The 24,173-nt window shown below is 34.9% G+C and overlaps 8 protein-coding genes across 8 annotated transcripts; 3 read left to right on the forward strand and 5 right to left on the reverse strand.

Annotated features, from left to right (window-relative positions):
• On the forward strand, positions 2,490-3,480 carry LOC104759073 (probable tyrosine-protein phosphatase At1g05000). The gene is made up of 3 exons (XM_010482042.2): positions 2,490-2,923; positions 3,021-3,114; positions 3,293-3,480. Exons 1-3 carry the CDS (start codon positions 2,625-2,627, stop codon positions 3,398-3,400), a joined length of 501 nt encoding a protein of 166 aa, XP_010480344.1. The 5' UTR covers positions 2,490-2,624; the 3' UTR covers positions 3,401-3,480.
• Positions 3,574-6,935, forward strand: LOC104754645 (probable tyrosine-protein phosphatase At1g05000). Its single transcript, XM_010476873.2, has 5 exons — positions 3,574-4,000; positions 4,098-4,191; positions 6,133-6,190; positions 6,284-6,327; positions 6,427-6,935. The coding sequence occupies exons 1-5, from the start codon at positions 3,702-3,704 to the stop codon at positions 6,610-6,612; spliced, it is 681 nt and encodes a 226-aa protein (XP_010475175.1). The 5' UTR covers positions 3,574-3,701; the 3' UTR covers positions 6,613-6,935.
• On the forward strand, positions 7,068-8,350 carry LOC104759074 (putative pentatricopeptide repeat-containing protein At1g43010; the record flags this gene model as incomplete). Its single annotated transcript, XM_019238745.1, has 2 exons — positions 7,068-7,506; positions 7,667-8,350. Coding segments are annotated over exons 1-2 (909 nt in total), but the record flags the coding sequence as incomplete, so codon positions are not given.
• On the reverse strand, positions 9,160-10,699 carry LOC104754646 (1-aminocyclopropane-1-carboxylate oxidase 4). The gene is made up of 4 exons (XM_010476874.2): positions 10,501-10,699; positions 10,196-10,422; positions 9,712-10,045; positions 9,160-9,626 (listed from the first exon to the last, which is right to left on the reverse strand). The coding sequence occupies exons 1-4, from the start codon at positions 10,603-10,605 to the stop codon at positions 9,321-9,323; spliced, it is 972 nt and encodes a 323-aa protein (XP_010475176.1). The 5' UTR covers positions 10,606-10,699; the 3' UTR covers positions 9,160-9,320.
• On the reverse strand, positions 13,119-15,336 carry LOC104754647 (clathrin coat assembly protein AP180-like). The gene has a single exon (XM_010476875.1). It carries the CDS (start codon positions 15,227-15,229, stop codon positions 13,268-13,270), a length of 1,962 nt encoding a protein of 653 aa, XP_010475177.1. The 5' UTR covers positions 15,230-15,336; the 3' UTR covers positions 13,119-13,267.
• LOC109129856 (receptor like protein 30-like) lies at positions 15,890-16,399 on the reverse strand. Its single transcript, XM_019238822.1, has one exon. The coding sequence runs from the start codon at positions 16,397-16,399 to the stop codon at positions 15,890-15,892; it is 510 nt and encodes a 169-aa protein (XP_019094367.1).
• On the reverse strand, positions 16,545-18,176 carry LOC104759075 (receptor like protein 30-like). Its single transcript, XM_019238823.1, has one exon. The coding sequence runs from the start codon at positions 18,174-18,176 to the stop codon at positions 16,545-16,547; it is 1,632 nt and encodes a 543-aa protein (XP_019094368.1).
• On the reverse strand, positions 18,764-19,583 carry LOC104759076. The gene is made up of 3 exons (XM_019238824.1): positions 19,273-19,583; positions 19,077-19,182; positions 18,764-18,998 (listed from the first exon to the last, which is right to left on the reverse strand). The coding sequence occupies exons 1-3, from the start codon at positions 19,581-19,583 to the stop codon at positions 18,906-18,908; spliced, it is 510 nt and encodes a 169-aa protein (XP_019094369.1). The 3' UTR covers positions 18,764-18,905.

A 24,173-nucleotide genomic window follows, 5' to 3' on the forward strand; every position in this document is an offset into this window, starting at 1 on the left:
AATATGTCTAGCAATGTGGGACCAGGAACGAGAGAAGAAGTCACGACTTTGATCATCGATAAATAGATCATGCATATGGAACAAAAAAAAAATGAAATTTCCATCATATGGGAAACAACACGACAATAATTGGATGAATTTTTCGAGTCAAATTCGGAGACTCAGATGCAGAGCTAACTAACTACTCCCAAATAATAATGTCAATTGAAAATGTGCGTACTCACTCAGTCTCTCGTGAACGGTTTTCTTGTGTTGTTTGTTAATTCAAAGTCATCCTTTTGCATTTTGATACGCAACTTCTGAATGGCCGCATTGGTATATCGAGGCCGATCACGTATATATATATATATATGCTTTGGGAAGCATTATGTCATATTTATGTCAAATATTAATTATGTAACCAAATAATTTAAATTTTATAAAAATAAACGAGACATATATACTAGTTCTGTCGGTGACGTTCGTCTATTCGTTATATAACCTAGAACATTGGTATATATATCAATCATGAATCATGCGTCGTTGTTATGACTTAATTATCTCAATTGTTTCAAAATGTTCTCTGTGTTTTATATATATTATCATTCTTGTCGAAATCATGAAAACCAGGACGAGAGAAAAGAATCATGAACCATGCATATATATAACCATTGAAATCATGAACCATGCAGATAGAGACATTAATTTTTTTTTATATATTTTTTTTTTTTTGCATCAGATTTCAAATAGAAACATTCTTTGGGTACCCAAATTCTTCAAAATTTATCACTTCATCTCTGTTAAAAATATTGAGACCCAAATAAGAAAACGTTAACGTTCGATTCAGTTTTGAAGAAACTAAAAAGTAATTAAAAAGTGTTACTAGATTACAACATGAACCTGGATACATAGTTTAATTATGTTTGACTGGCTCTAATTGGAGTAGTCTTTATTAGAAAAAAAATTCAATAGTTAAAACAATTCACAAAAAAAAAAGGAAAAAAAAATTGAAGGTATTATGATATTTTGGAAATCGAAAACAAATTCTCAAAACTATGATATTTATTTTTCCGTACGTTCTTTTTAGGGTAAGTCCTTTTGACGGCATCAAAAAGGCTTTTCGTACGTGGCGGAGTGCTCGCGGCGCAAATAAATCCTTCAAAAGAGTTCAGAATCACAAAGAGTATATTCCTTGGAATGTACCTTTTTTGTTTTTCTTTGAGAAAATAATTATTTGGTGCATTTTGTATTTTTATGGAGTATTTTATCCAATTAAAGTCCAGTGTAGGACATCAAAAAAGAAATTATGTCTTTAGCTAGTTATTATTTTATTTTTAGAGAAGAAAAGTGTAATTTTCTGTTTGTGAGTGAGTGTTAATGTGGAAGACAAAGAGATGTAACGTGGATTCTAATAATGTATTTGTCGTCATGTGGTTTCTTTTCGTATTATTTCGTTTTTTGTTATGTTAATAGACAATAAATTTAATTAATTATACTTTCATCGTAAACTTTATACATACTTAAATATATATATATATATATATATAAAAGGTGCGTTTATGACTGCCACATGACTCAGATTAGTGATCGTTCGTCGCACTTTGCAGAGGAGAGACTCTTGTCCGTTGGAATCTCTCTGATCTCTATTTTTTTTTTTGTTTCTTTATATATCTTTGTGCTTGGATGGAATCTATCTCTCTTCGGTTCTTTTTTCTTCGAATGTTATTAATTTCAATAATTGACTTTTTGTTTACAAATAAATATATCAGAAACTTTAAATATTTTAATATATTGGTGAAAATAGTTAAAAATTATTCTAGGTTCGATTTGTGAAAAGTTGATATGTTTAAAATGAGACTGATTTCTTTGAATAAGATGGTCGTGTATTGTATGGTAAGACGTAAGATCAAAGGTTCCACAATTATGACAAGTTATGCTTCCAAGCCTTAACAAGTGCTTTCCTTTTTCAAGTACTTAACAATCAGCATTCTCAAGTTCTTCTGCAAGTCATTTTTTAAGCTTCTCATATGTTTACTTTTTTTTCAACTGTCCTTGAAAATGTCAAAATAGTTTTTTTTTTTTTTTTTTTTTTTTTTNATTGATTACAATTAGATTATAATATCATCAATCGTTAATGTGGTTTGATAAATTGTAGCAGCATGTCATGATGTACAACTAAAGATAGACCTTCGTATATTATTTTCAGCTCTCTCAACTTGACTAAAATATAGTACTATACAAACTGTTCTCAAATATTGGATTCTTTGGTTTCAACGTGTCCCTTCGGATCATATATAATTTCATTAATTTGTAAACGACAATAAAAAAACAGATTATAAACGAAAAACCTTTTTATAAAAATTAAGAAAGTAACAAATTCTATTTTAAATAAAGAAAAGGAAAAAAACTTGTAAAAAAAAGAAATACTAAAGAATAAAAATAATTAAAAAAAAAAAACAGAGGCTTGGACCATACATCATGTTGCGTTATTTTTCGTTTGTTAGAGATTTTTAACAGTCACAAGAGAGAGCGAGTCTGTCTATATAAAACCCCAAAGCTCGCCGCTAACGTAACGACCAATCTCCATTACTCGACGACTCACCCCTAAAAGATTCAACCTTTTTTCAGAATTCCCAATTCAGAAGATGAAGCTAGTGGAGAAGAAGATGATGACTACTACAACTCCTACGACTACGGAGGAGAATGGTGAAGAAGATATCTGCCGCACGATCGAGGTTTCGGAGGTTGACAGAAACCGGTTTCAGGCTCCGGATGACGGTGAAGCTGATGATGATGATGATACGTTTCGAGTTGTCTCCGGCGAAGAACTTAACCTAATTCCGCCGCTCAACTTCTCCATGGTCGATAACGGTATATTCCGTTCTGGATTCCCTGATTCAGCTAACTTCTCCTTTCTCCAGACTCTTGGCCTCCGCTCAATCATGTATATATATAATTTAACTCCTTCTTCTACATTCTTGGTCTATATATCAAGCTTCTGAATTGCTAATTTTAGGTTTTTGTTCTCGGATTTGGTGTAGATACTTGTGTCCTGAGCCTTACCCAGAGACCAATCTCCACTTTCTTAAATCCAATGGAATTAAGCTTTTCCAGTTTGGCATTGAAGGCAATAAAGTAAGCTTCTTTCCTCTCCTCTCTCTCTCTCTGTCTCTGTCTCTCTCTGTTTCTCTGTCTCTCTGTTCTTGAAGTCTCCGTTTTTAATTGCTCCATACTTTATCTGGATATTTCCCGGGTTGGATGATCACACCTACTTTACTAGGAGAATGCTCTGAATTGAAAAAAATATCATATCTTGCCTGACTTAGACAACGAGATTTGGTTGCATTTATGGAGTTCTAAGCATCAGAAAGAGGGTTCATTAACTAATGGACTTTTAAAAACTTTGGTATATATATATTAACTAACTAGTAACTGAAACTCACTACTATTTGTTGAATATGTCAAAGTTTATTTTGTTGCCTAATTGTTCTTAAAAGTCCTGTCTCATTGTTGTTGTTGTTACTTGAGACTACTAAAACGGTTTGTGTGTCNATCATGTTGCGTTATTTTTCGTTTGTTAGAGATTTTTAACAGTCACAAGAGAGAGCGAGTCTGTCTATATAAAACCCCAAAGCTCGCCGCTAACGTAACGACCAATCTCCATTACTCGACGACTCACCCCTAAAAGATTCAACCTTTTTTCAGAATTCCCAATTCAGAAGATGAAGCTAGTGGAGAAGAAGATGATGACTACTACAACTCCTACGACTACGGAGGAGAATGGTGAAGAAGATATCTGCCGCACGATCGAGGTTTCGGAGGTTGACAGAAACCGGTTTCAGGCTCCGGATGACGGTGAAGCTGATGATGATGATGATACGTTTCGAGTTGTCTCCGGCGAAGAACTTAACCTAATTCCGCCGCTCAACTTCTCCATGGTCGATAACGGTATATTCCGTTCTGGATTCCCTGATTCAGCTAACTTCTCCTTTCTCCAGACTCTTGGCCTCCGCTCAATCATGTATATATATAATTTAACTCCTTCTTCTACATTCTTGGTCTATATATCAAGCTTCTGAATTGCTAATTTTAGGTTTTTGTTCTCGGATTTGGTGTAGATACTTGTGTCCTGAGCCTTACCCAGAGACCAATCTCCACTTTCTTAAATCCAATGGAATTAAGCTTTTCCAGTTTGGCATTGAAGGCAATAAAGTAAGCTTCTTTCCTCTCCTCTCTCTCTCTCTGTCTCTGTCTCTCTCTGTTTCTCTGTCTCTCTGTTCTTGAAGTCTCCGTTTTTAATTGCTCCATACTTTATCTGGATATTTCCCGGGTTGGATGATCACACCTACTTTACTAGGAGAATGCTCTGAATTGAAAAAAATATCATATCTTGCCTGACTTAGACAACGAGATTTGGTTGCATTTATGGAGTTCTAAGCATCAGAAAGAGGGTTCATTAACTAATGGACTTTTAAAAACTTTGGTATATATATATTAACTAACTAGTAACTGAAACTCACTACTATTTGTTGAATATGTCAAAGTTTATTTTGTTGCCTAATTGTTCTTAAAAGTCCTGTCTCATTGTTGTTGTTGTTACTTGAGACTACTAAAACGGTTTGTGTGTCCTGAATTTTGATCCTTCATGGGCACTTTGTTCCAAGCCATATTTTATTATTAGTATGAGTTATACCAGAAAAGAACACATCTTTCTTTATTTGTCTTGCCTCTTTGGCCCTTTCCGTCTCTCTTGACCTCCACTGCTTTGGTCCCACTCTTTGTTTTTCTGCCCCTTCAGCAACTATTACCACTTGCTCCTTTATATAGTCTCTAACTATTTTATAAAAACTAGATTATGGACTACGTCAAACAAAATTTTGCTGAGCTGCTTGTTGCAAGTGTTGTCAACGATCCACTACTCAAAAAGCTTACTTTCTGTTTATATTGTTTTCTTGGTTCATGTTATTTGAGTGTACACTTTTTTATATACAGATATGATATCTTATGAAATCATACATCAGCAAAAGCGTTTCTTGATGGTGCACAAGTTAAGCTCTTTTTTTTAATGGTAAAAACTTGTTGAAAGCGTGTTGATCGTGAAACTGTCCATATTAGCTGTTAGGTTTGAAATCTAGATAAGGTTAGGCATTGTTGGGATACTGATGGAATGCTTACGTTTTAAGTCGGTTACTGTTGTTTAATACCTACCTTTAGTTCCTTTCCTTTTCTATGTTTTAGTGGCTTATGTTTGGGCAAACGTTGGTCTTGAACTTTAACATAGAGTCTTGAACTTAATACCCTCACGAGTTATGTAGATGTGTTAAGTCCCAACTTTTTCAGTATCACTAATAAGAAGCCAAAACATGTAATATCTTTGAAGAGATTGGTACGAACCTAATTTGAGTTGATTTAGAATCTTGATAATTGAAAAGAGGGGTTGAAAGTAAATATGCTTGCTCTGTTATGCAGTAGCTATCATTCTCTTCCCCACAGAATCCACCTAGCCCTGTAGATTCTACTCCTAGGATAGTCTCATGTTTCTTCTACTGAGATTCTTTATGTGGGGAGTCGTTTAGATGCTTCCTACCATAGTTCCCTTATTTTGCTTTTACACTAAAGAAGAAAAACTAAAGTGGCTTTCTCTTCTTGGTGTAATGATTTTATTGGAAGGACTTTGGAAACTATTCCACATTCACATTGTTGGATCTCATTGACTTTGGTTTTTGTTTCTGGACTCAGATTCTTTATGCTTATTGTGACAGCTATGATCTTGATAGGAAACCTTTATCGTTGATATTCTTGGTTTGCTAAGCTTTATCTTTCCCATAGATTCGTCTTACAATTGACCTTTGTGTTGATTCCGTGTTGTTGTTGTTGTTGTTGTGTGTGGGGATAACTTTTTAATAGAAAAAGTTAGGAATCTTTCTCTTCAGTACGCAACCAGTAAAAGGTATCACATTAGAAATGCTTCATAACTTGTAGATTTTGTCCTGTTAATGAATCTTTTTACATGGTTGTCTCTCTCGACGTTGCTTGTATATGAACCTTGCTTACTAATTTGCCTTATCTTATCCTAATCTGCTCAATTTAGACTCTTTTCACATAAATCTTACAATTCTAAAAAAAGATGTCACTTCTTTTTCTTGTTTTCAGGAGCCATTTGTGAATATTCCAGACCACAAAATCCGTATGGCACTCAAATTGCTTTTAGGTAAGTATGAATCATATAGAACACACACTTATTTTTATGCTTTTTAATTCTCTAACTCGTTCCTTACCAACATCTTCATTTTAAATTCATCAGATGAGAAAAACCATCCTGTTCTGATTCATTGTAAGCGAGGCAAGGTAATATTTCTCTCCAAACCTCAACAAGTTATCTTTTGGCTCCACCATTGAAGTCAAAAATATGAAATTTTTTAAAAGTGTGAATCTGGAATTTTGCAGCATAGGACTGGTTGTCTAGTAGGCTGCTTGAGAAAACTCCAGCAATGGTGTTTGACATCGATATTCGACGAGTACCAGCGATTTGCAGCAGCAAAAGCAAGAGTTTCAGATCAAAGATTCATGGAGACATTCGATGTTTCAAGCTTCAATCATATTCCTATGTCTTTCTCTTGTTCCATCAGGTAAACAACAGTGAAGCTACATATCTTCGGATTAAAAGGCAAATCAAAAGGAGAGATGATTAATCATATTATAGTTCCAGAGGAGGAATCATTCTTCTCTTTCTTTTACCTTTCCCTGGAATCAATCAATAATAATATTTCGAGAAAATTATATAGGAGGTTTAATTTTCTTTATGATGAAATTTGATTTTACTCTTTTTTCTTCCACTACTGCTCAGTGTAAGCATTATAAAGCAGGTAGATAAATACGTATACACAGTAAATTCTATAGGAGGTTTGTGTAGCTAGGAAGATTTATATATAAATATATTATATTTTCTTGGGTTATCCCAAATGTTGCTTAACGATTATTACTTGCGATCATACTTATGTTTCATTCCATACATCAGAACATGAGTACTACCATCAGTATGTAAATAATTTGTTCATAGTAGACTAATTTTTGTACTATATATCATCTACGGAATTAATCATTTATTATTTCTATTGTAAAAGACATGCTAAATGCGTGAGAAAAGTTGTTAAAAGTCACGAATATGAAACCAGTACCTAACTATGCCAAAAGCCACTAGCAATTTTAGCTATAAGTGAGATAGTTGTTGGGTCACGAATATGGGGAAACAAGGCTCTAGTGGAGTGTGTTATCAATCATTTATAATTTTAACTAAAAAGCATGACTCCGATTATTCAACAACACGCAATGCGCATTCTTGCTTGCGGTTACAAGAGTTCTTTGTTCCGTTCCTACGCAACCCTATGGTCACCAGAGGCAAGTCTGACTCCGCAGGTTCGGATCAAAGCGCCTTTACATCCTTCGCAACCCTTGCTCCATCACTGGGAGAAACAGTTGCTCATCAAGAATCTCCCAAATTCTAGTCGATTTTCTCAAGAACTCGAGGTTTCTTTTTTTTTTAAACTGATCTTTCAATCTTTTCAATGGTGTTAAAACCAAATTAAGAAAGAATGCTTATGTTCTTTAAGTCTTATTAATTAGTCTTTATTTTTCAAATTTGAGGTTTTCGAACATAATTGTGTGCTCTTGGTTGTGTTATTACTAGGCATTAAAAAGGATGGTTGAAAAAAAGGTTTGTACTCTTCTTGCGAAAGATTATGCAGCTCGTCTTCATCTGATTGAGTCAGTACTGTCGGGTTTGGAAGAAGCAGAAAATTTCTTCAAAAGCATCCCTGCGAACATGAGGGATCAGTACTCTATTTACGCCACGCTCTTGACCTTGTACACGAAATCTGAGAAAACACTTGATAAATCCGAGTCTACTTTCAAGAAGATGAGAGAACTCGGGCTACTCTCGAATCCTTCACCGTTCAACTCGATGATGTCACTTTACAGCCATCTAGGAAAACCAAACATGGTCGATAAGCTATTGTATGAGATGGTGGAAGGCAGCAAAGTGAAACCCAACAATGTCACTGCAAACCATGTTTTGAAGGCATATGCGGCGGTACCCGATGTAAAGGCGATGCATATGTTCATGAGAATGTGTGTTGGTGAAGAAGGACTCAAAGTGGATAGAGACACGATCGTTGAAATGGCAAAGGCATACGTTAGAGTCTATCCGGAGATGTATGGTGGGAATGCAAGAGAGATGCTGCGCACTCTTTTGGATGAGTGTAAGAAGAGTGAAGGAGGATATGATCAGACCGTTAGCTCTTTCTCGAAACTTGACGATGTCGAAGGAGAAGTAGGGCTGGGCATTCGGGTATTACCCATTCGGGTTCGGGTAAACGGGTTTAAAAAAATAGAACTCATTGGGTATTTTTAGATATATGGGTTCGGTTCGGTTTAGGTACTATCGGGTTCGGGTCGGTTTGGGTTATTAATTTTAGAACCCGATTAGTATCCGAACTACCGGGTATCCAAAAAAATATAATTAAAATTAATTAAGTTTAAATAAATTTAGTTAAAGTTTAACTTATAATATTTTAGATATTTTGATTATTTTTGATATTTAGGTATAAAACTAAATGAAATATTCAAATCATAACTTTAGGGTAATTGTATTATATTAATAATAAATATTATAAATATGTTTATATGTTCGGGTTTATTGGGTACCCAAACGGGTACCGGGTATTATCCGATCCTAACCTGAACCCATAGGTATTAGAAAATAGAACCCAATAGGGTTTTATAGGCAAACCCGAACCCAACCCGAACCCGATTTTTCAGATCGAGTTTCAGGTTGGGTATTTGGGTACGGTTTTTATGCCCAGGCCTAAAGAAGAGGATATGTATGAAGACGACGTAAGGGAACTGGTTACAAAAAAGTCAATGATGCTGTTACATGTTTTGAATCTGCTCTTCATCTTGGTCACTTTGAGCCTTCCTTCTTTTGTTTGTCCCCCGAATTTGAGCATTCCTCTGGTTGTTTTGAGTGTTATATTGACGCACATTAGTATCACTCAGCTTCTTAGATTTATATTCTTTTAGGAAAAAGATTAATATTCTCTAAACCCTTATTAGTAATAAACACTATTCTTGTATTCAACTGCCTTGTTTTATTTTGTTTGTAGTTTATTTGTATTAACTCTATAAACTGAAATAGTAATTCCCATATATATAAACAAACATTTATTAAACGTACAACAGGACGTATACCACATAAACATTATTAAAAAAATTAAGCTTTTAATAACATTATATAATGACCATATTTATTAGTATATACTATATGTAGAGTAAAGTAATTTTATTCAGGCAGTGGCCAATGGTCCAACATTGTTGGCCACGGCTGTCTCCATAGCTTTCATGGCTTCAAACCTCGGTTCCTTAGCCTGAAACTTGACAGCAGAGTAGAGTTTCATGTAATCTTCAAACACAAAACTCGGATAGTTCTCTTTCTTTCCATTCTCCAATTCTTTTCCGATCAACTCTGGCGCCGGGAAAATAACAGAGTCACTTCCCGGATTGTAGAATGATGCAAGCGACATGCGTCCTTCTCCGTCTGTCTGAGATATCACTCTGTGTTCCACACTCTTGTACTTCCCATTGGTTATCACCTGGTTTAATTAATCCAAAATGTTAATCTTCAAAAATCTAAATTCAATTTGGTCCGGTTTAGTACGGTTTAATTTAAGTGGTTACCTCAAGTTGATCACCGAGATTAACAACGATAGAATGCTTAACCGGAGGAACATCGACCCAGTCGCCGTCTTTAAGGAGCTGAAGTCCACTGACTTTGTCGTCTTGGAAGAGGAGGATGATGCCGCCGGCGTCGGTGTGGGCTCGGAGACCCTTGACTAGGTCCGGTTTAGGACAAGGTGGATAGTTGCTGACTTTGGTTCCAAAGGTCGGGCTTTTCGAACCGTAAAACACCTTTTTCAGATAACCCTTCTCTAATCCAAGATTCTCGCACAGCAGATCCAATAGCTTCTCCGATAACTTCTCTATCTTTCCGGCGAACTCTTTCATCAACGTCCTGTAATAAAATATTAAAAAACCCATACGGCGTCGTTTTACTCATTAATTAAGTATTAACATAACCGGTTAACGTTGTTATTTGTACCAATCTGGGATCTTGAAACCGGTTAAGGTGAAATTACGGAGCGGTTTAGAAAATAAAAATTACCTGTAATCGTCGTCGAGGTCGGGGACATCGGAGATGTTAGAGACGGGGAGGTGCTTAAGGTAGAAAGTGGATTCCCAGTCAACGTCGTTGACTTCAGAGCGAAGAGAGTCAAGTCCTCTGTTCTTAATGGATTCTTTGAACCTCGCTTCCATGCACTTCTTGTAGTGTTCTTTGGTCATCTTCTCCACCTTGTCCAAAAGCTCGTGCGAAATCCCATGGTTCACACACTGTAATTTAATTACCATTAGTTTCGAGCTTTATATATATATATAAGTATTTTTTTAGGGAAAAAGTGAAAAAGATACCTCAAAGAAGCCCCAGTTTTCACAAGCGTCTTTGATTTGTTCCATCGTGATTGCTCTATCTTCTCCATTAAGCTTCTCGAGATTAATGATCGGGAAACTCTCCATCTTTCTTTCTTTTTTCTTTGTTTATTGGATAGCCTAACTTTATGTTGTGACGCTGCTTATGAAGTAAGTTGTGATCTATACATCTGATGATCAGAGAGGAGTTGCTTTTATAGACAGAGAGAAGAGAGGAGGAGTTATTGAGTTACCTCCACGAGTTATCATTCTACAGACTACAGTAATTATTTGGCTTTTAATTTGGACCCCACCACCATAATAGCATTTAGTTTTATTTATGTGAGAGATTTCACACATAATTCAATAAAGTATGTTACGGTCGACCAAAAAGCCTGATCACTTTTTGATGTTATTATGGTGGAGTATTAAATCAACAACTAAAGCAAAAAAATGTTACTCAACTCAATAAAGAAGAAGAAAAGAAATCAACCCATCGTTTGGCTTCTATTGCAACAGATTAATTATGCTAGTGAAATTAAACAAAAGAAGAGGAAATAGAGAGATAGAGAGAGAGTTAGCACGATCTTTACAAATTTTTGATAAAAAGTCTAGGTCTTATCAGACTAGTAGTTAGTTATTGGTATGAATCTGAGTATCTGACGTTTAACCGTGGATTAAAAGTCATGATTACTATGCATGACCTTTTAATTTAGTAACTGTTAACTATAGAAAATTAGTAAATATTTTGGTTATATTTGACAGCGACGTATATAAGTCTCCTCCACGCTTACTCAGTCTTCGGCTCGCACGATTCATTCGTTTGACCCGTTTTTTCTTCCTTTTACTTTTAGTGTAGATTAATCTTCCTTTTCACCTTTCTTCCTTTTTTACTTTTAAGTGTAGATTAATACAAAATCAACCTTTCTTTGAACACTCTCTTGTTTTTAAGTAAGCCTCTACACTAAACACAAATTATAAGAATTTTTTTTTTTTTTTTTTTTTTTTAATCAGATAGTGTAATGGTTGCTTTCCTTTAAATTTAATAAAAATCTGCACTATTTATTCTGCGTTGTGATACAGTTTTCATTCTTCTTTTTTTCTTGGTATTGATTTTGATGGACTAATGGGGGTTCTCTTCTCTGTGTCCGTCCATCGCGAAGCTGGTAGGTAGTCTCGCATTTCCAAGGTTAAAACATCTCTATATGCAAGCCCATATGTTTTGACCGGTCTGATCAGATGAAATAACTTGTCCCATTTATGCGGAGAGCAAGTTCAGATTAGATCACGTGGTTCCCTCTTTGGCCACAAAATATAATCTTAAGATATATTCTTCTCTTTCAAATTCTTACAGACTTATTAAAAGCAAAAGTGCGATGGATTTTGTTAAACTTAATGTTCCTTGGTTCCTTTCTATTTGGAGAAAGGTACCTTTTCTTGTGCTTAACATTCATATTTTTATCATAAGAAAAAGGATTAAATAACTGATACAGTATATGCTTAACTTTACTTCACACATCCTTACAACCATATCCCACGTACGTCATTCTTACGGAACCACGAAAAATATTTAATATCAAAATAGGGGTTTTGGCTAGCAACTATTGATTTGAATTTTCTTTGGTATTTGCTATTTCAAAGTTGATTAATATGCAAAAAGAACTGAAGAACGTGTTTTTATTTCATGTTGACTAATATTTTGGACTCGGAAGTGAAACTTAAAGATAGCAGCCGGTGTTATATATGTTCAATCATTCATGACTTGCAAACATATTTGTACTAAAACTTACACTGTTACACATAAGTACAAACACAACAAACAGAGAAGTCAAGAAGCTAGGAAGACTTGTTATGAGAAACCTAAAATAAGTGGAATCCAAAATTTACTTATTATTTTAGAAGCTTTTTACCACTGTGTGGTTTACAAAATCAAATTAATCATCGTAAAAAAGACGACGACTCTAGTCAATGTGTGGAATAAAAGTTTTGGTCTATAACTTGTAAAACAAATTAATTTTCGTGGCGATCTATCTTAGAAAGCGATGTCTCTTGTGATGATTTTGGTTTGGTAGATCTCTCCCTCGTGGCGTTGGGGTCAAGCTACTGCTTCGGTCAATCTCATGTAATCGACATCACAAAACCCACTTGACATACTATTGGACCTACTTAATTTAATTTCATTTGGTTTCCCTTCCATCTTCGGTTATCCTCCACCGATACACGTACAAGCGTATCGGACGGACCCGAAGAAAAAATATAATCTAGATTTCTTGTTTGCCAGATATACATACATAGACACACACACTAGATGCATGCATCTGTTACGTGAAGAGTTGTTATAACAGAGAAAATATAAAAAGATGAATAGTACATAAAATATTTTAAAAATAAACATAAATGTCAACATCACAGTTATCAAAATGCTAGTTACATTTCTATTCCCAACAGAAGTACAGACTTCAAACTCAGAAAACAGAACCGAAAATCCCAAATGTAAATCTTATTAAGTCGATTGGTGAAACATTACTTGACATTCAAATTCTCAAAGTGAATATACAAGGCACAAAGTATGATCTTTACAGGAATGAAGATAGAATCCGATCATAATGAAGTGTATCGAGCACATATCTATTTAATCAAACAATCTCTGTATTTCACATTTCTCTAAGTTATGAAAAAATCGAGTTAAGAGTTCAGTTTACAACGTATTAACAAAAAAAAAACTCAAAGAAACATCTCAATCTCTCTGTCTAGCCAAACAAAAATGATATCAATTGAAGTGCTTGGCTAAGATCTTGTTCTGGTTCTGCAACCATAACTGCTGTTCTTGCAACACAGATTGCTCATGTACCCCCACATTTTCTGAAAATGTGTCTCCAAACCCAAAACTCTCGAATGGGTCGGCAAATGGGTCACCCTTCACCGGCAATACTCCCGTGGCCTTAAACGTTGGTGTAGAAGACGGCTCAAAATCTTCAGGAGCGTTCACCTGAAACGTCGGTTCTGGTTGAAACTCTGTCATAGCCAAGGGACTGAACGTGGTCATTGGTTCTCCGGTTGCACCAGCTGCAGCTAACTGTGCAACTGGCTCTTCCAAGAATGGATTATATTGATCCATTGCGTCTTGAAAGGCAGGCATCGGTTCATTTAACCCGAACGGTACTATCGCCATCGAGTTATTATCCTGCACTTGTGTAGCGTTTTCTTCCAACGCAAGTAACCAATTCCCTGAATCCCTCTGATCCTCGGAGATTAAAGATTCTTCCGGAATCGTTTCTATCTTCTTACTCGGATCATCTCTCAACATCAACGCCTCCCATGGATCAAAACTCTCCGCCTTTGAATCTTCGCGCTTCTTACCTTGGACATCATTTGCCTCTGCCGTGTTATTTACGTCATCCAACGACAATAGGTCTAATGTGAGATTGAAAGCAGAAACAGAGGAGTTATTCGGAAGCGATTTAGTCGAAACTGTATCGAAATTATTCCCATTCGGATCATCTCTAACTCCTCCGTAAGGCTCAGAGTGACAAGACATTGGAGGACTACTAGTCCCTGCTTCAGTCCTGCTCATCAAATCCTCCAACGAAGTACTACGAAACGACGACCCGCAATCAGAATACCTCTCGGACGTATCAATCGTTGAATCTCCAAAATCAAGCGAGCTCGAAACCACAGAGTCTTTAGACGAAGGAGGCGGAGGAAGAAGACTATTGGGAGACGGACACAACCCTGCACTCGCAGGAAACGACGACTGATCTTTTAAAAACTCTTGCAACGTTTCAAGAAGCTCTAACGAGATCTTCTGAATGCTAGGATACTCCGATGTTCTTCCTATACCGTTCGATTTGCAAAGATCGTAGAACCCGATAAGCTCTTCGAACTGTTTCGAAGCTCGAACGCAAGCTTGAAAGGCATGGATGCAAGATTGGTACTGCAGATGGAAGAAACTGTCTAACAGAAGCGCTAAACCGTCGGATATGTCTCTGTAGAGATCAAAACTCTCTTGCAAGACGGCGTAAAGCGACATTTTCACGAGCTTGTTCGATTTCGCGTCTCCCGTTGGCCGCGTCGCGATTGCTCTGTCTAGTAATCTCTGCCAATACGTGATTTTGTCAAGAAGCATAACCGGTTTCATATCTCGAACCGCCGGTTCGTGGGATTTAATTCCGGTTTTAGGATTAAACCGGGATTTTGAGGTGCTGATTTTTCCGGTTTGGTCCCGGTTCGTGGACCGTCTCTGTAATTTCCCGGTGAGGAAGCAATCGAGACGCTCGTCGAGGTAGAGCGCGAACGTGCGGACGAAAGCTGTGAAATCCCAAGGGCACGAGTTGGAATCGTCGCGGAAGCTGGAGAGGTTGAGGATTTTGGCGCCGCGTTTCATGGCGTGGAGGACCTCGCGAGGGAAATAAGGATCACCGTCTTGGAAGATCCTGAGGACGAGGACTAGGGATTTGAGCGCGACGATCCAATTCCGCGTACGACCGATACGGCGTCCGATCGCGGCGGCGCAAGAGGCGGCGTGAGATTTCTTGGAGGATATGATCCCGAGGATCTCCGAAACGAGACGATCGTCGATAGGGACTTCCTCGTCGTGGCTTGTGGCTTTCAAGATGGCTACCTCGAGAGTCGTGAGATCGCCGCCTCCGGTTGCTCCGTTTGCGACTTTGGCGAGGCTGATGCTCGTTTGATCCTTAACCGCTCCAATCGCTTTTTTCAGCTTGCTCGGCATTGTTCTCGTCGTCGCGTTTTTTTAATTTCACCCAATCAACTCTGAATTAGCGATTAATCACGCAGAGTTAAAACCAAATTAGAATAATTTTTTTTTGTTTTTTTCAATTGAGGGGGGGAAAAAAGAAAGATTTTTCCTCAAAATTTTTATTTTTCTCTCTCTGAGAAAAAAAAATATTCAAATTTTGTTTTTGTTCTACTAAAAATAGAGAGGGAAAGGCCGAATAAAATGGCTAGAGACTTTCTGAGGACCCTTTCAAGAAGACATGACACCGTGGAGTTGTTGACTAATAGAGAGAGACTTGTGAGACGTGCAAACCAATATCACATATGAATATATATATAGATTATGAGTTGTTCTAACAAGAGTTTGTGAGAAATATATTAAGAAATGTATATGGACTCACGATTCTTACCATAGACTATTATATTGAGATATAAATCAAGAATGTCTCAACACTTGTAAAAATTCCAGTCATCATTGTTTTACTAGTATACAATATTTGTGTAATGTTTGTCAATTTTCGTTTGCATTACTCACATGTTACAATGACAGCATATTTATACCTTTACAAAAACTTCACTCACATTGACATACCTAATGACAACATCTTAAGTTTTTACTGCAAATTAAAGAGGCGGTAAACAAAAAACCATTAGGTCATATGAACAACGTTGGTATGTATGCAGCAATAACGTCATGTCCGATTCCTAGTGCAAACAACATCATCAGGATCAGGGTAGGCCCATAGTCTATCGTGGCGGCTTTCGAGTTCAAGTCAGGTGCTGCTCCTGAGCAACTCTTCTGAAGAGGAGGACCACAGAGGTTGATATTCCCTTCAAAGGAGGATTCCGTAAAGGTATTAAACTGTCTACCCTGTGGTATTTGTCCCGTTAGTTTGTTATATGACACGTCAAGGATCGCCAAGAAGGAGAGGTTCGTTAACTCTTGTGGAATGTTCCCGGAAAGTTGGTTTCGAGATAAGTCTAGTGACTCCAGCTCTGTGAGTTTTGCCATAGACGACGGAATCTGACCTGCGAAATCGTTGTTTGATAAATTCAACGCAACTAATGACTTCAAGAGACCTATGGATTCTGGAATCTGTCCTCCAAGTTTGTTTCCAGAGAAATCAATGGCTGTGTAGGGGGTTAGCATCTTTAAGAAATCCATGTTTCGTCTTCTTCCATGAAACGCATTCATCATCATGTATTGATCATTCTCCTGCCGCCGCCCATGATCTTCAAAAGATGTAGTGGTACTCCAATTCATAAAGTAATTTGGCGGCAGGCTTCCGTTGAAGTTGTTACGAGATATGTCAAATGATCTGCAGTTTTGAGAATGGTAGAGGATCATCTTGTGGAGAAGATATAGAACCATAGAATCTGTTTGATCCTAGGACAATTACTTGCAGAAGCGGCAAAGCCTTCAACCAGAAAGGAAAGGTGTCAGTGATCATATTGTTCTCCACGTTAAGAAGCTTTAGTCTATTGCATTTTGCAAGAGACCTTGGAAGCTTCCCTGTTATTTGATTCTTGCTCACGTCAAGTGTAATTAGTGAGGAGCCACTTGTGCAGAATATATCGGGAAGCATCCCATTGAGGTTGTTATGCCTGAGATTCAAGATACCCTCAACTATATCACCCAAGCATTGGGGGATTGGACCACTGAAACTGTTGTGCGATAGATCAAGGACTGTTAGCTTCCTTGGATTGCACAATGAAAGAGGCAAGTCTCCTGTGAAATTATTTTTCGATGCAATCAGAAAGTCAATGGTTGGTGGAAGAATAGGAAAAGGTCCTCCAAAGGCGTTTGAACTCAAGTCTAACATTACAAGAGACGAAGGGAGGACCACCTCTCGCGAACCTTCAAAACCATCAAGGGAGTTGTTTGACAGAGATACTTTGGTCAAAGGCAGATCCCATAACCACCTAGGCACCTTTCCTTTGAGCTTATTGTTGGAAATGTCTAATTCCTGCAAGTTTGGTAGAGTCTTCAAAATTTCGGGGAACTCAACCAGCGTGCAACTCGATAAGTACAATCCGATCAGATTTGTCAAGGCATGATCTGAAGTGGTAGTATTAATCCTTGACAGAGTAATCCCGGATAGATCCAAATACTCTAGAGACTTGAGTGGCAAGGAAACAATGTTGATTGGGTTGAGTATGGTGAGAAAAGACAGGTCTAAATACGTGAGCTTGACTAATCTTGAGATGGGATCTAGTATTCGACCACTAAAAAGGTTTCTGCCAAGATATAAACTTTTAAGCTTAGATGATGAAGAAGAATTCAGATTTTCAAGGCGGTCTCTGAGATGGTTTTGGCTCAAATCAAGTTCTAACAGTGAAGGCATGGTGAATAGAGAAGAAGGAATGGTTCCCGAAAAGTTATTATTGGAAAGGTCTAAAAAAGAAAGCTTGGTTAAATTATACACAAGGGGAAAACCACCACGGAGCTTGTTATTAGAAAGGTCCAAGACGGTAAGGCGGCTTAGGTTTTGAATTGATGATGGAACTTCGCCGACCAAGCCAACATAGCGAAAGTTCAAGACCTCTAAGTTGGCGAGTCTGCCAAACTCAGAGGGGAAAGAGGAGAGGTAAAAGTTGTTGTAAGAGAGATCGAGATACCTGAGGTGGTGGAGTTTAAAGAGGCTACTATTAGGCTCGATGGTGCCACGGAGACATGCGTCATCAAGGTGTAGATCCGTCACTACACCGGTCTTGTTGTCAAATACAACCCCATCAAATGAGTTTGTACTATTTTGGGGAGTGCTTCTGGTCCAAGAGTTTAGCACCGTATGGTTGCAGGTTGGGGATGGAAACTCATCCTTGAAAGCCAGAAGGATCTCAATTTGTTCAGGAAGAGGAAATTGGAGAGAAACAATGGTATTAATCAAGAAGATGGGGACAAAGACACAACAGAACAAAACATGCAAACGAGTTATCATCATTTATAATTTTATATATAGAGAGAAACAGATTTTAAACTATAAAGGAAGATTTTCGAAGAAGAAATTGGTACGAATCATGATTTTCTAACCCATTCTAGCAAATATATATAACGATCGATGACATTAATTAGCCCTGTTCACACTGCTTGACTGTGCAAGTCTTCCACTACGTCTCGGCCACATATATATTCCAACTAAAATACCACAAAAATATTGAAATTGTGTTTTACTTTTCATCATCTCTTTCGTAACTACTAGTTTAGAAACCAATACTTTCCATGTCATTGTGTCAAAACGGGCGAATAATCTTATACCATATTATACGTCAAGAAGGTGAAGTAATTTATTTGGATCCACAAAAGTACTAAAAGTATATTTTTTTCAAACATTAATGATTTTGTGTAAAGGATACTAAACTCCACTTCAGATGTAGCCAAGTCTAATGACTACATATGGTAATTGAATTAGTCATTCTTGTTAACTGTTTAATGATAATCAACTTGTAAAATTATTTAAAATCTTTACAAAAGCATATAATTTTACAAGGAAAGTTTTGACGGAGTTCGTAGCTACAAACTCCTTCGAGAGTGGAACCGAGAAAGAGAAAGAACAAAAGGAAGCACGGACAAGCTAAGAGTAGAGATGGTAGAGTTTGATGGATAAAGTACCAAAAGGAAAGGATTCATACATCAATCTGCTTCCATGTCAAAAAAAAAGTCCCATTCAGCTTTAGTCAGAGTCCGAATCAGGATCCGAGCAGGGCAAGTCAATTTCTATGGAGGTGGGTTCACAAATCTTTGTAGCTGTGACTGATGATGATCCCTAAGGTAATAATAATACAAAACATTTAAAGGAAATAATTGAGATTAAAGGTAATAATAAGCAATAGTAGAATATTACCTTTTCCTTATACTTATACTCCTGAATTATAGGATTAGGTATAGACACAATTTCTTCTCCATAGAATACATCATCAGAATCATGAAGCTCTCTACTATCATCCAAAAACAAGATGAAAGATCTGATTCACAAAACCCTTAATATTATAGAATAGAGGCAGTTTAGAAAATTAGATCACCTAGACCTAGTCACCCACCTGGTGGCCAAAGCATCGGTGTCAGAGCTTCTCATTATGGTTATTTCATCTTGGACCATCTTACGCTTAGAATCCGAGGCAGAGGTAGCAGAGCACCTTCGTTTGAAAGAAATTCGAGATCGATATGGCAACGCCTTAAACCTCCGTGGTGCTTGTGACTGAGGAAATGGATATTTGAGTGGAGGATCACGAAGGAAACCAGAGATGGCGCCTTCGAGATTCCAGTTAAAGCGTTCGAGGAAGTAAAATGCTGCTTCTTTAGTCGCTGACGTTGCCTCGCAGAAGCTAGTGACATTATTATCTTCATTCATGGTGTTTCAACGGAGATTATTATGTCAATTATTTCACTAAAAAGGTTCTAGTAAATAACTTATCTAACAAACAAAGAGAGATTTTTGGGATGTAGCTGCAAATTTGTAGTAACAAACCACCGAATATGATATGGTCTTCTTTTGTTTTTAATTACTAGGAAATATAGATGGGACAACATGTTTTCCAAAATTATAATATAACTAGATTAGTACCTGTGCTATAGCACGGGTTAAATTTTATTTTATACAACAAATTTAAATATTTTTATTTGATATATTTTTTAGCATTAAACAATATCATCATATAACCTTGATATTTTACATTTAAACCGAATTATAAGTTTATCTTATTTTATCATAACACTAACTACATTTTAATTGGTGAATAATAATAGAATATGTAAATAACATATGCATATGTTTCTGAGGAGAGAAGTACATATAACTTTAAATTGTGATATTACAAATAATAACTTTTAGATATGATATTTATTAAAATGGCAAGGGTTTATTATGTAAACCCTATAAATTTTGATTACCAATGAAGTGACCTTAGTGCAGTGGCAGGAGGTAAATCCATTTGTAGAAGGCACCATCACACCCGGGATCGAGTCCCGGCTCCTACGAATGTAGGAATTTGGCTAATGGGCCGGCCAGTTGTGACCCAATGGTTGAAAAAAAAAAATCTTGATTACCAAGCGAACCCTATAAATCTCGATTATCAAGCGAACCCTATAAATTTCGATCTCGAATCTCGATTATCAAGCAAACCCGCAAAGGTGAATTATACAAATGATACACTTAAATACAACTAAAATGATTGATGTTTTAATTTTATAACCAATTAATGACTCATATATCTATTATATAGCCTAAAAAAAATTATGTACTGACTGGATTCATATATCTATTATAAAAAGTTGTGTAGACTATGTGTAAATGGTATTTTTAATTTTGAATATTTTTGACTGTCGAAGGGGTCTCTAGTGTTAATCCTATTTAAGTCGGGAAATTTAAATTTGTTAAATTTCATTAAACAATATATAGAAGTATGATATATATTGTTAGGTAAGATCGAAATATTGTTTAGTTTAACAAAAATCACAGTTTTTATGTTTAGGGTTACCGAACTTGGAAGATTTCTTGAGTTAAAATATTTTGTTTCATTTGTGTACATCATCTTTTATTCCTTCAAATGCTATTATTATTTCCGATTAGGTTTAAAGTGGATTCATTGCTATTGCTATTATTAATAATTAATTATGAATAATTGAATAAATAAGCAATATAAGATCTAACAGTAATCAAAGTAGACCCGTAAATATCAAAATATTATCAAATGTTATACTTCAATTATTAATATGTCAATTCTATAACTAACTAATGACCTATATAACTATTATATGGTCTATCAAAAATAAGTCATGTACTTCCCTTTTATTAAAAAAGGGGACTAGAGTTGGACCTATGCTAGAGCATGGGTTGAAATTTATTTTATCTGTATATAATTTCAAAATAAAATATAATTTATAAGACAGTTTAGCATTGTAAACTGAGAAACGATGGTTATTATTATTATTTTTTTGTTTGTATGAATATGAGAGATGTATTTTGGTGAATAGAGATCTGAATGATTTATATCAATGTTTTTTAACCATGACCGCACCGGTCGGTCGGTTCGATCCAACCACAACCCGATAAGTATTTTGGTCCGGGTAACCTTTAAAAACCTAACAAATAAAACCCGCTAAAAATCCATGAACCGGTGGATCGGACCGGGTTGCCGGTCTCAAATTAAAATATTTTATTTTCGTCACACTTTAAACTCAAACCAAATTAAAAATAAATGTTGTTATTTATAAAAAAAATCAGTTAGTTATTTTATCTAATCATTTAAAAGTTTAATTTTAGTTGTTTAGTACTTAACTATGTATATTTTGTTCATATACTTATAGAAAAGTAGATGTTATATTCATAAAATATAATCAAACTAATAAACTAATTACCCCGTAATTCAAATCGGTCCGACTTGTTGACCCAATGACCCAAAAAACTTCCGGTTCACTTTCCAGTCCGGTTTTAAAGACATCGATTTATATTAAAAGCTTGGAAGGGTGTTAGGTCAGATTTTATTTTGAAATCCACAATAAAATCTCGGAAATCACGATTAAGTGTGACTAATTGCCAATATTTTATTCCTTTTTACGTCTAACAGTATATTTTTATGCCTAACGGTGTAACAATATATGGAATAATCAAGATTTTTTTGGAAATTGTATAAATCATTGGAATATTATTTTTAAGAGGATTCTTTGAGATATTCTTAAGTGTATTCGTAATTTCATATAGCCCACGAGTTTTATCTATAACTTTTTTTTTGTAACCAACCTATATTTAATATATTATCTATTTTGTAACCAACTTATAAAAATTATATATTCTACAAAAAAAGTTTGTGTACTTTCGTTTTATTATACAAAAAAAAATTGCGTACTTTCTTTTTATGATTGAGAGTATATTTTTATCTCCTTTAATAACTTGGTTAACGTTGTGGTCTATCAATAAAATCTCAAGAAAATAAATTGGTAATATTGTGATTATAGATATTTGGAAACAACATGATCTTCCGAAAATAAAGTTTGGAATATCCATGAACTATCAATTTGGAATATCCCGTTTAATATTTTCAGTTACAATTAAAGTTTTATTTGTTACCATTAATATATAAACTATCAACTTGTAACCAATTAATATATGGACTAGATTAAGACCCGTGCTAGAGCACGGGTTGAAATTCATTTTATTTATATTGTAATTTTTATATAAAATAAAATTTATGTGATTGTTTTTAAAAAAAATTTGGCTAAAACATTATGCAATAAAATCACATGCTAAATATGAAGGCTTGAAAAAAGACACCTATTTTGTAAGTTTTATATTGTTAATGTTTCTAGATAAGTACCCGTGTTATAACACTGGTTAAATTTTATTTTGTAATCTATCTTGTAACCCACTATTTAACTTGTAACCAATCAATCTATCAATTTCGTAATCTATCTTTGGTTAAACGTTGTGGTCTATCGATAAAATCTGTAGAAAATAAATTTGTAATAATGTGTTTAAAAATCTTTGAAAACAACGTGATATAGGACTAAAATCTTCCGAAAATACAGTTTGGAATATCCATGAATTTATTTGTTACCATTAATATATCAATTATCAATTTGGAATATCCCTAATATTTAGGTGTAACCAATTAATATTAATATATGGATTAATCTATAACCTATCTATAACCTATTTGTAACCATTTGTAACCATTTATTAAAAATATAAAGTCTACAAAAACTATGTTGTGTACTTCCCTTTTATTAAAAAGAGGATTCTAGATAACTACCCGTGTTATAACACTGGTTAAATTTTATTTTGTAATCTATCTTGTANGATATTTGGAAACAACATGATCTTCCGAAAATAAAGTTTGGAATATCCATGAACTATCAATTTGGAATATCCCGTTTAATATTTTCAGTTACAATTAAAGTTTTATTTGTTACCATTAATATATAAACTATCAACTTGTAACCAATTAATATATGGACTAGATTAAGACCCGTGCTAGAGCACGGGTTGAAATTCATTTTATTTATATTGTAATTTTTATATAAAATAAAATTTATGTGATTGTTTTTAAAAAAAATTTGGCTAAAACATTATGCAATAAAATCACATGCTAAATATGAAGGCTTGAAAAAAGACACCTATTTTGTAAGTTTTATATTGTTAATGTTTCTAGATAAGTACCCGTGTTATAACACTGGTTAAATTTTATTTTGTAATCTATCTTGTAACCCACTATTTAACTTGTAACCAATCAATCTATCAATTTCGTAATCTATCTTTGGTTAAACGTTGTGGTCTATCGATAAAATCTGTAGAAAATAAATTTGTAATAATGTGTTTAAAAATCTTTGAAAACAACGTGATATAGGACTAAAATCTTCCGAAAATACAGTTTGGAATATCCATGAATTTATTTGTTACCATTAATATATCAATTATCAATTTGGAATATCCCTAATATTTAGGTGTAACCAATTAATATTAATATATGGATTAATCTATAACCTATCTATAACCTATTTGTAACCATTTGTAACCATTTATTAAAAATATAAAGTCTACAAAAACTATGTTGTGTACTTCCCTTTTATTAAAAAGAGGATTAATCTATAATCTATGTATAACCTATTTGTAACCATTTATAACCATTTATTAAAATTATAAAGTCTACCAAAACAATGTTGTGTACTTCCCTTTTATTATAAAGGGGATAATAAAAATTATTATTATATTTGTTTAAAAAAATTATTATGTTTGAAAAAATATTTACTTTAATATTGCAATTGTTTGGTAAATCTACAAATATATTTTTGAATTCTAATTATGTTAGAATATTATAGTATTTTAATTTGTTTGATGTATATTACAGTTTTATAGTATTTGTTTGTTGTATTCACATTATTACATTATTATTACATTATAATATTTAAATGGTGAGCAAATAAAATTTATCAACTGCATAATTTT

The sequence above is a fragment of the Camelina sativa genome, chromosome 17 (assembly GCF_000633955.1).
Source record: "Camelina sativa cultivar DH55 chromosome 17, Cs, whole genome shotgun sequence".
Taxonomy (NCBI): domain Eukaryota; kingdom Viridiplantae; phylum Streptophyta; class Magnoliopsida; order Brassicales; family Brassicaceae; genus Camelina; species Camelina sativa.

Excerpts from the sequence above, each read along its gene's own strand:
- LOC104754645 (XM_010476873.2), top strand. The coding sequence starts at position 3,702 with ATGAAGCTAGTGGAGAAGAAGATGATGACTACTACAACTCCTACGACT. Across the intron at positions 4,001-4,097 it reads CTTGGCCTCCGCTCAATCAT|ATACTTGTGTCCTGAGCCTT; the intron begins GTATATATATAA and ends GATTTGGTGTAG. Across the intron at positions 4,192-6,132 it reads TTGGCATTGAAGGCAATAAA|GAGCCATTTGTGAATATTCC; the intron begins GTAAGCTTCTTT and ends TCTTGTTTTCAG.
- LOC104759073 (XM_010482042.2), top strand. The coding sequence starts at position 2,625 with ATGAAGCTAGTGGAGAAGAAGATGATGACTACTACAACTCCTACGACT. Across the intron at positions 2,924-3,020 it reads CTTGGCCTCCGCTCAATCAT|ATACTTGTGTCCTGAGCCTT; the intron begins GTATATATATAA and ends GATTTGGTGTAG. Across the intron at positions 3,115-3,292 it reads TTGGCATTGAAGGCAATAAA|TTGCCTGACTTAGACAACGA; the intron begins GTAAGCTTCTTT and ends AAATATCATATC.
- LOC104754647 (XM_010476875.1), bottom strand. The coding sequence starts at position 15,229 with ATGCCGAGCAAGCTGAAAAAAGCGATTGGAGCGGTTAAGGATCAAACG.
- LOC104759075 (XM_019238823.1), bottom strand. The coding sequence starts at position 18,176 with ATGATGATAACTCGTTTGCATGTTTTGTTCTGTTGTGTCTTTGTCCCC.
- LOC104759076 (XM_019238824.1), bottom strand. The coding sequence starts at position 19,583 with ATGAATGAAGATAATAATGTCACTAGCTTCTGCGAGGCAACGTCAGCG. Across the intron at positions 19,183-19,272 it reads ACCGATGCTTTGGCCACCAG|TTTGGATGATAGTAGAGAGC; the intron begins GTGGGTGACTAG and ends TTTCATCTTGTT. Across the intron at positions 18,999-19,076 it reads AGTATAAGTATAAGGAAAAG|GGATCATCATCAGTCACAGC; the intron begins GTAATATTCTAC and ends TTATTACCTTAG.
- LOC109129856 (XM_019238822.1), bottom strand. The coding sequence starts at position 16,399 with ATGGATTTCTTAAAGATGCTAACCCCCTACACAGCCATTGATTTCTCT.
- LOC104754646 (XM_010476874.2), bottom strand. The coding sequence starts at position 10,605 with ATGGAGAGTTTCCCGATCATTAATCTCGAGAAGCTTAATGGAGAAGAT. Across the intron at positions 10,423-10,500 it reads AAAACTGGGGCTTCTTTGAG|TGTGTGAACCATGGGATTTC; the intron begins GTATCTTTTTCA and ends ATTAAATTACAG. Across the intron at positions 9,627-9,711 it reads ATCTCGGTGATCAACTTGAG|GTGATAACCAATGGGAAGTA; the intron begins GTAACCACTTAA and ends TAATTAAACCAG.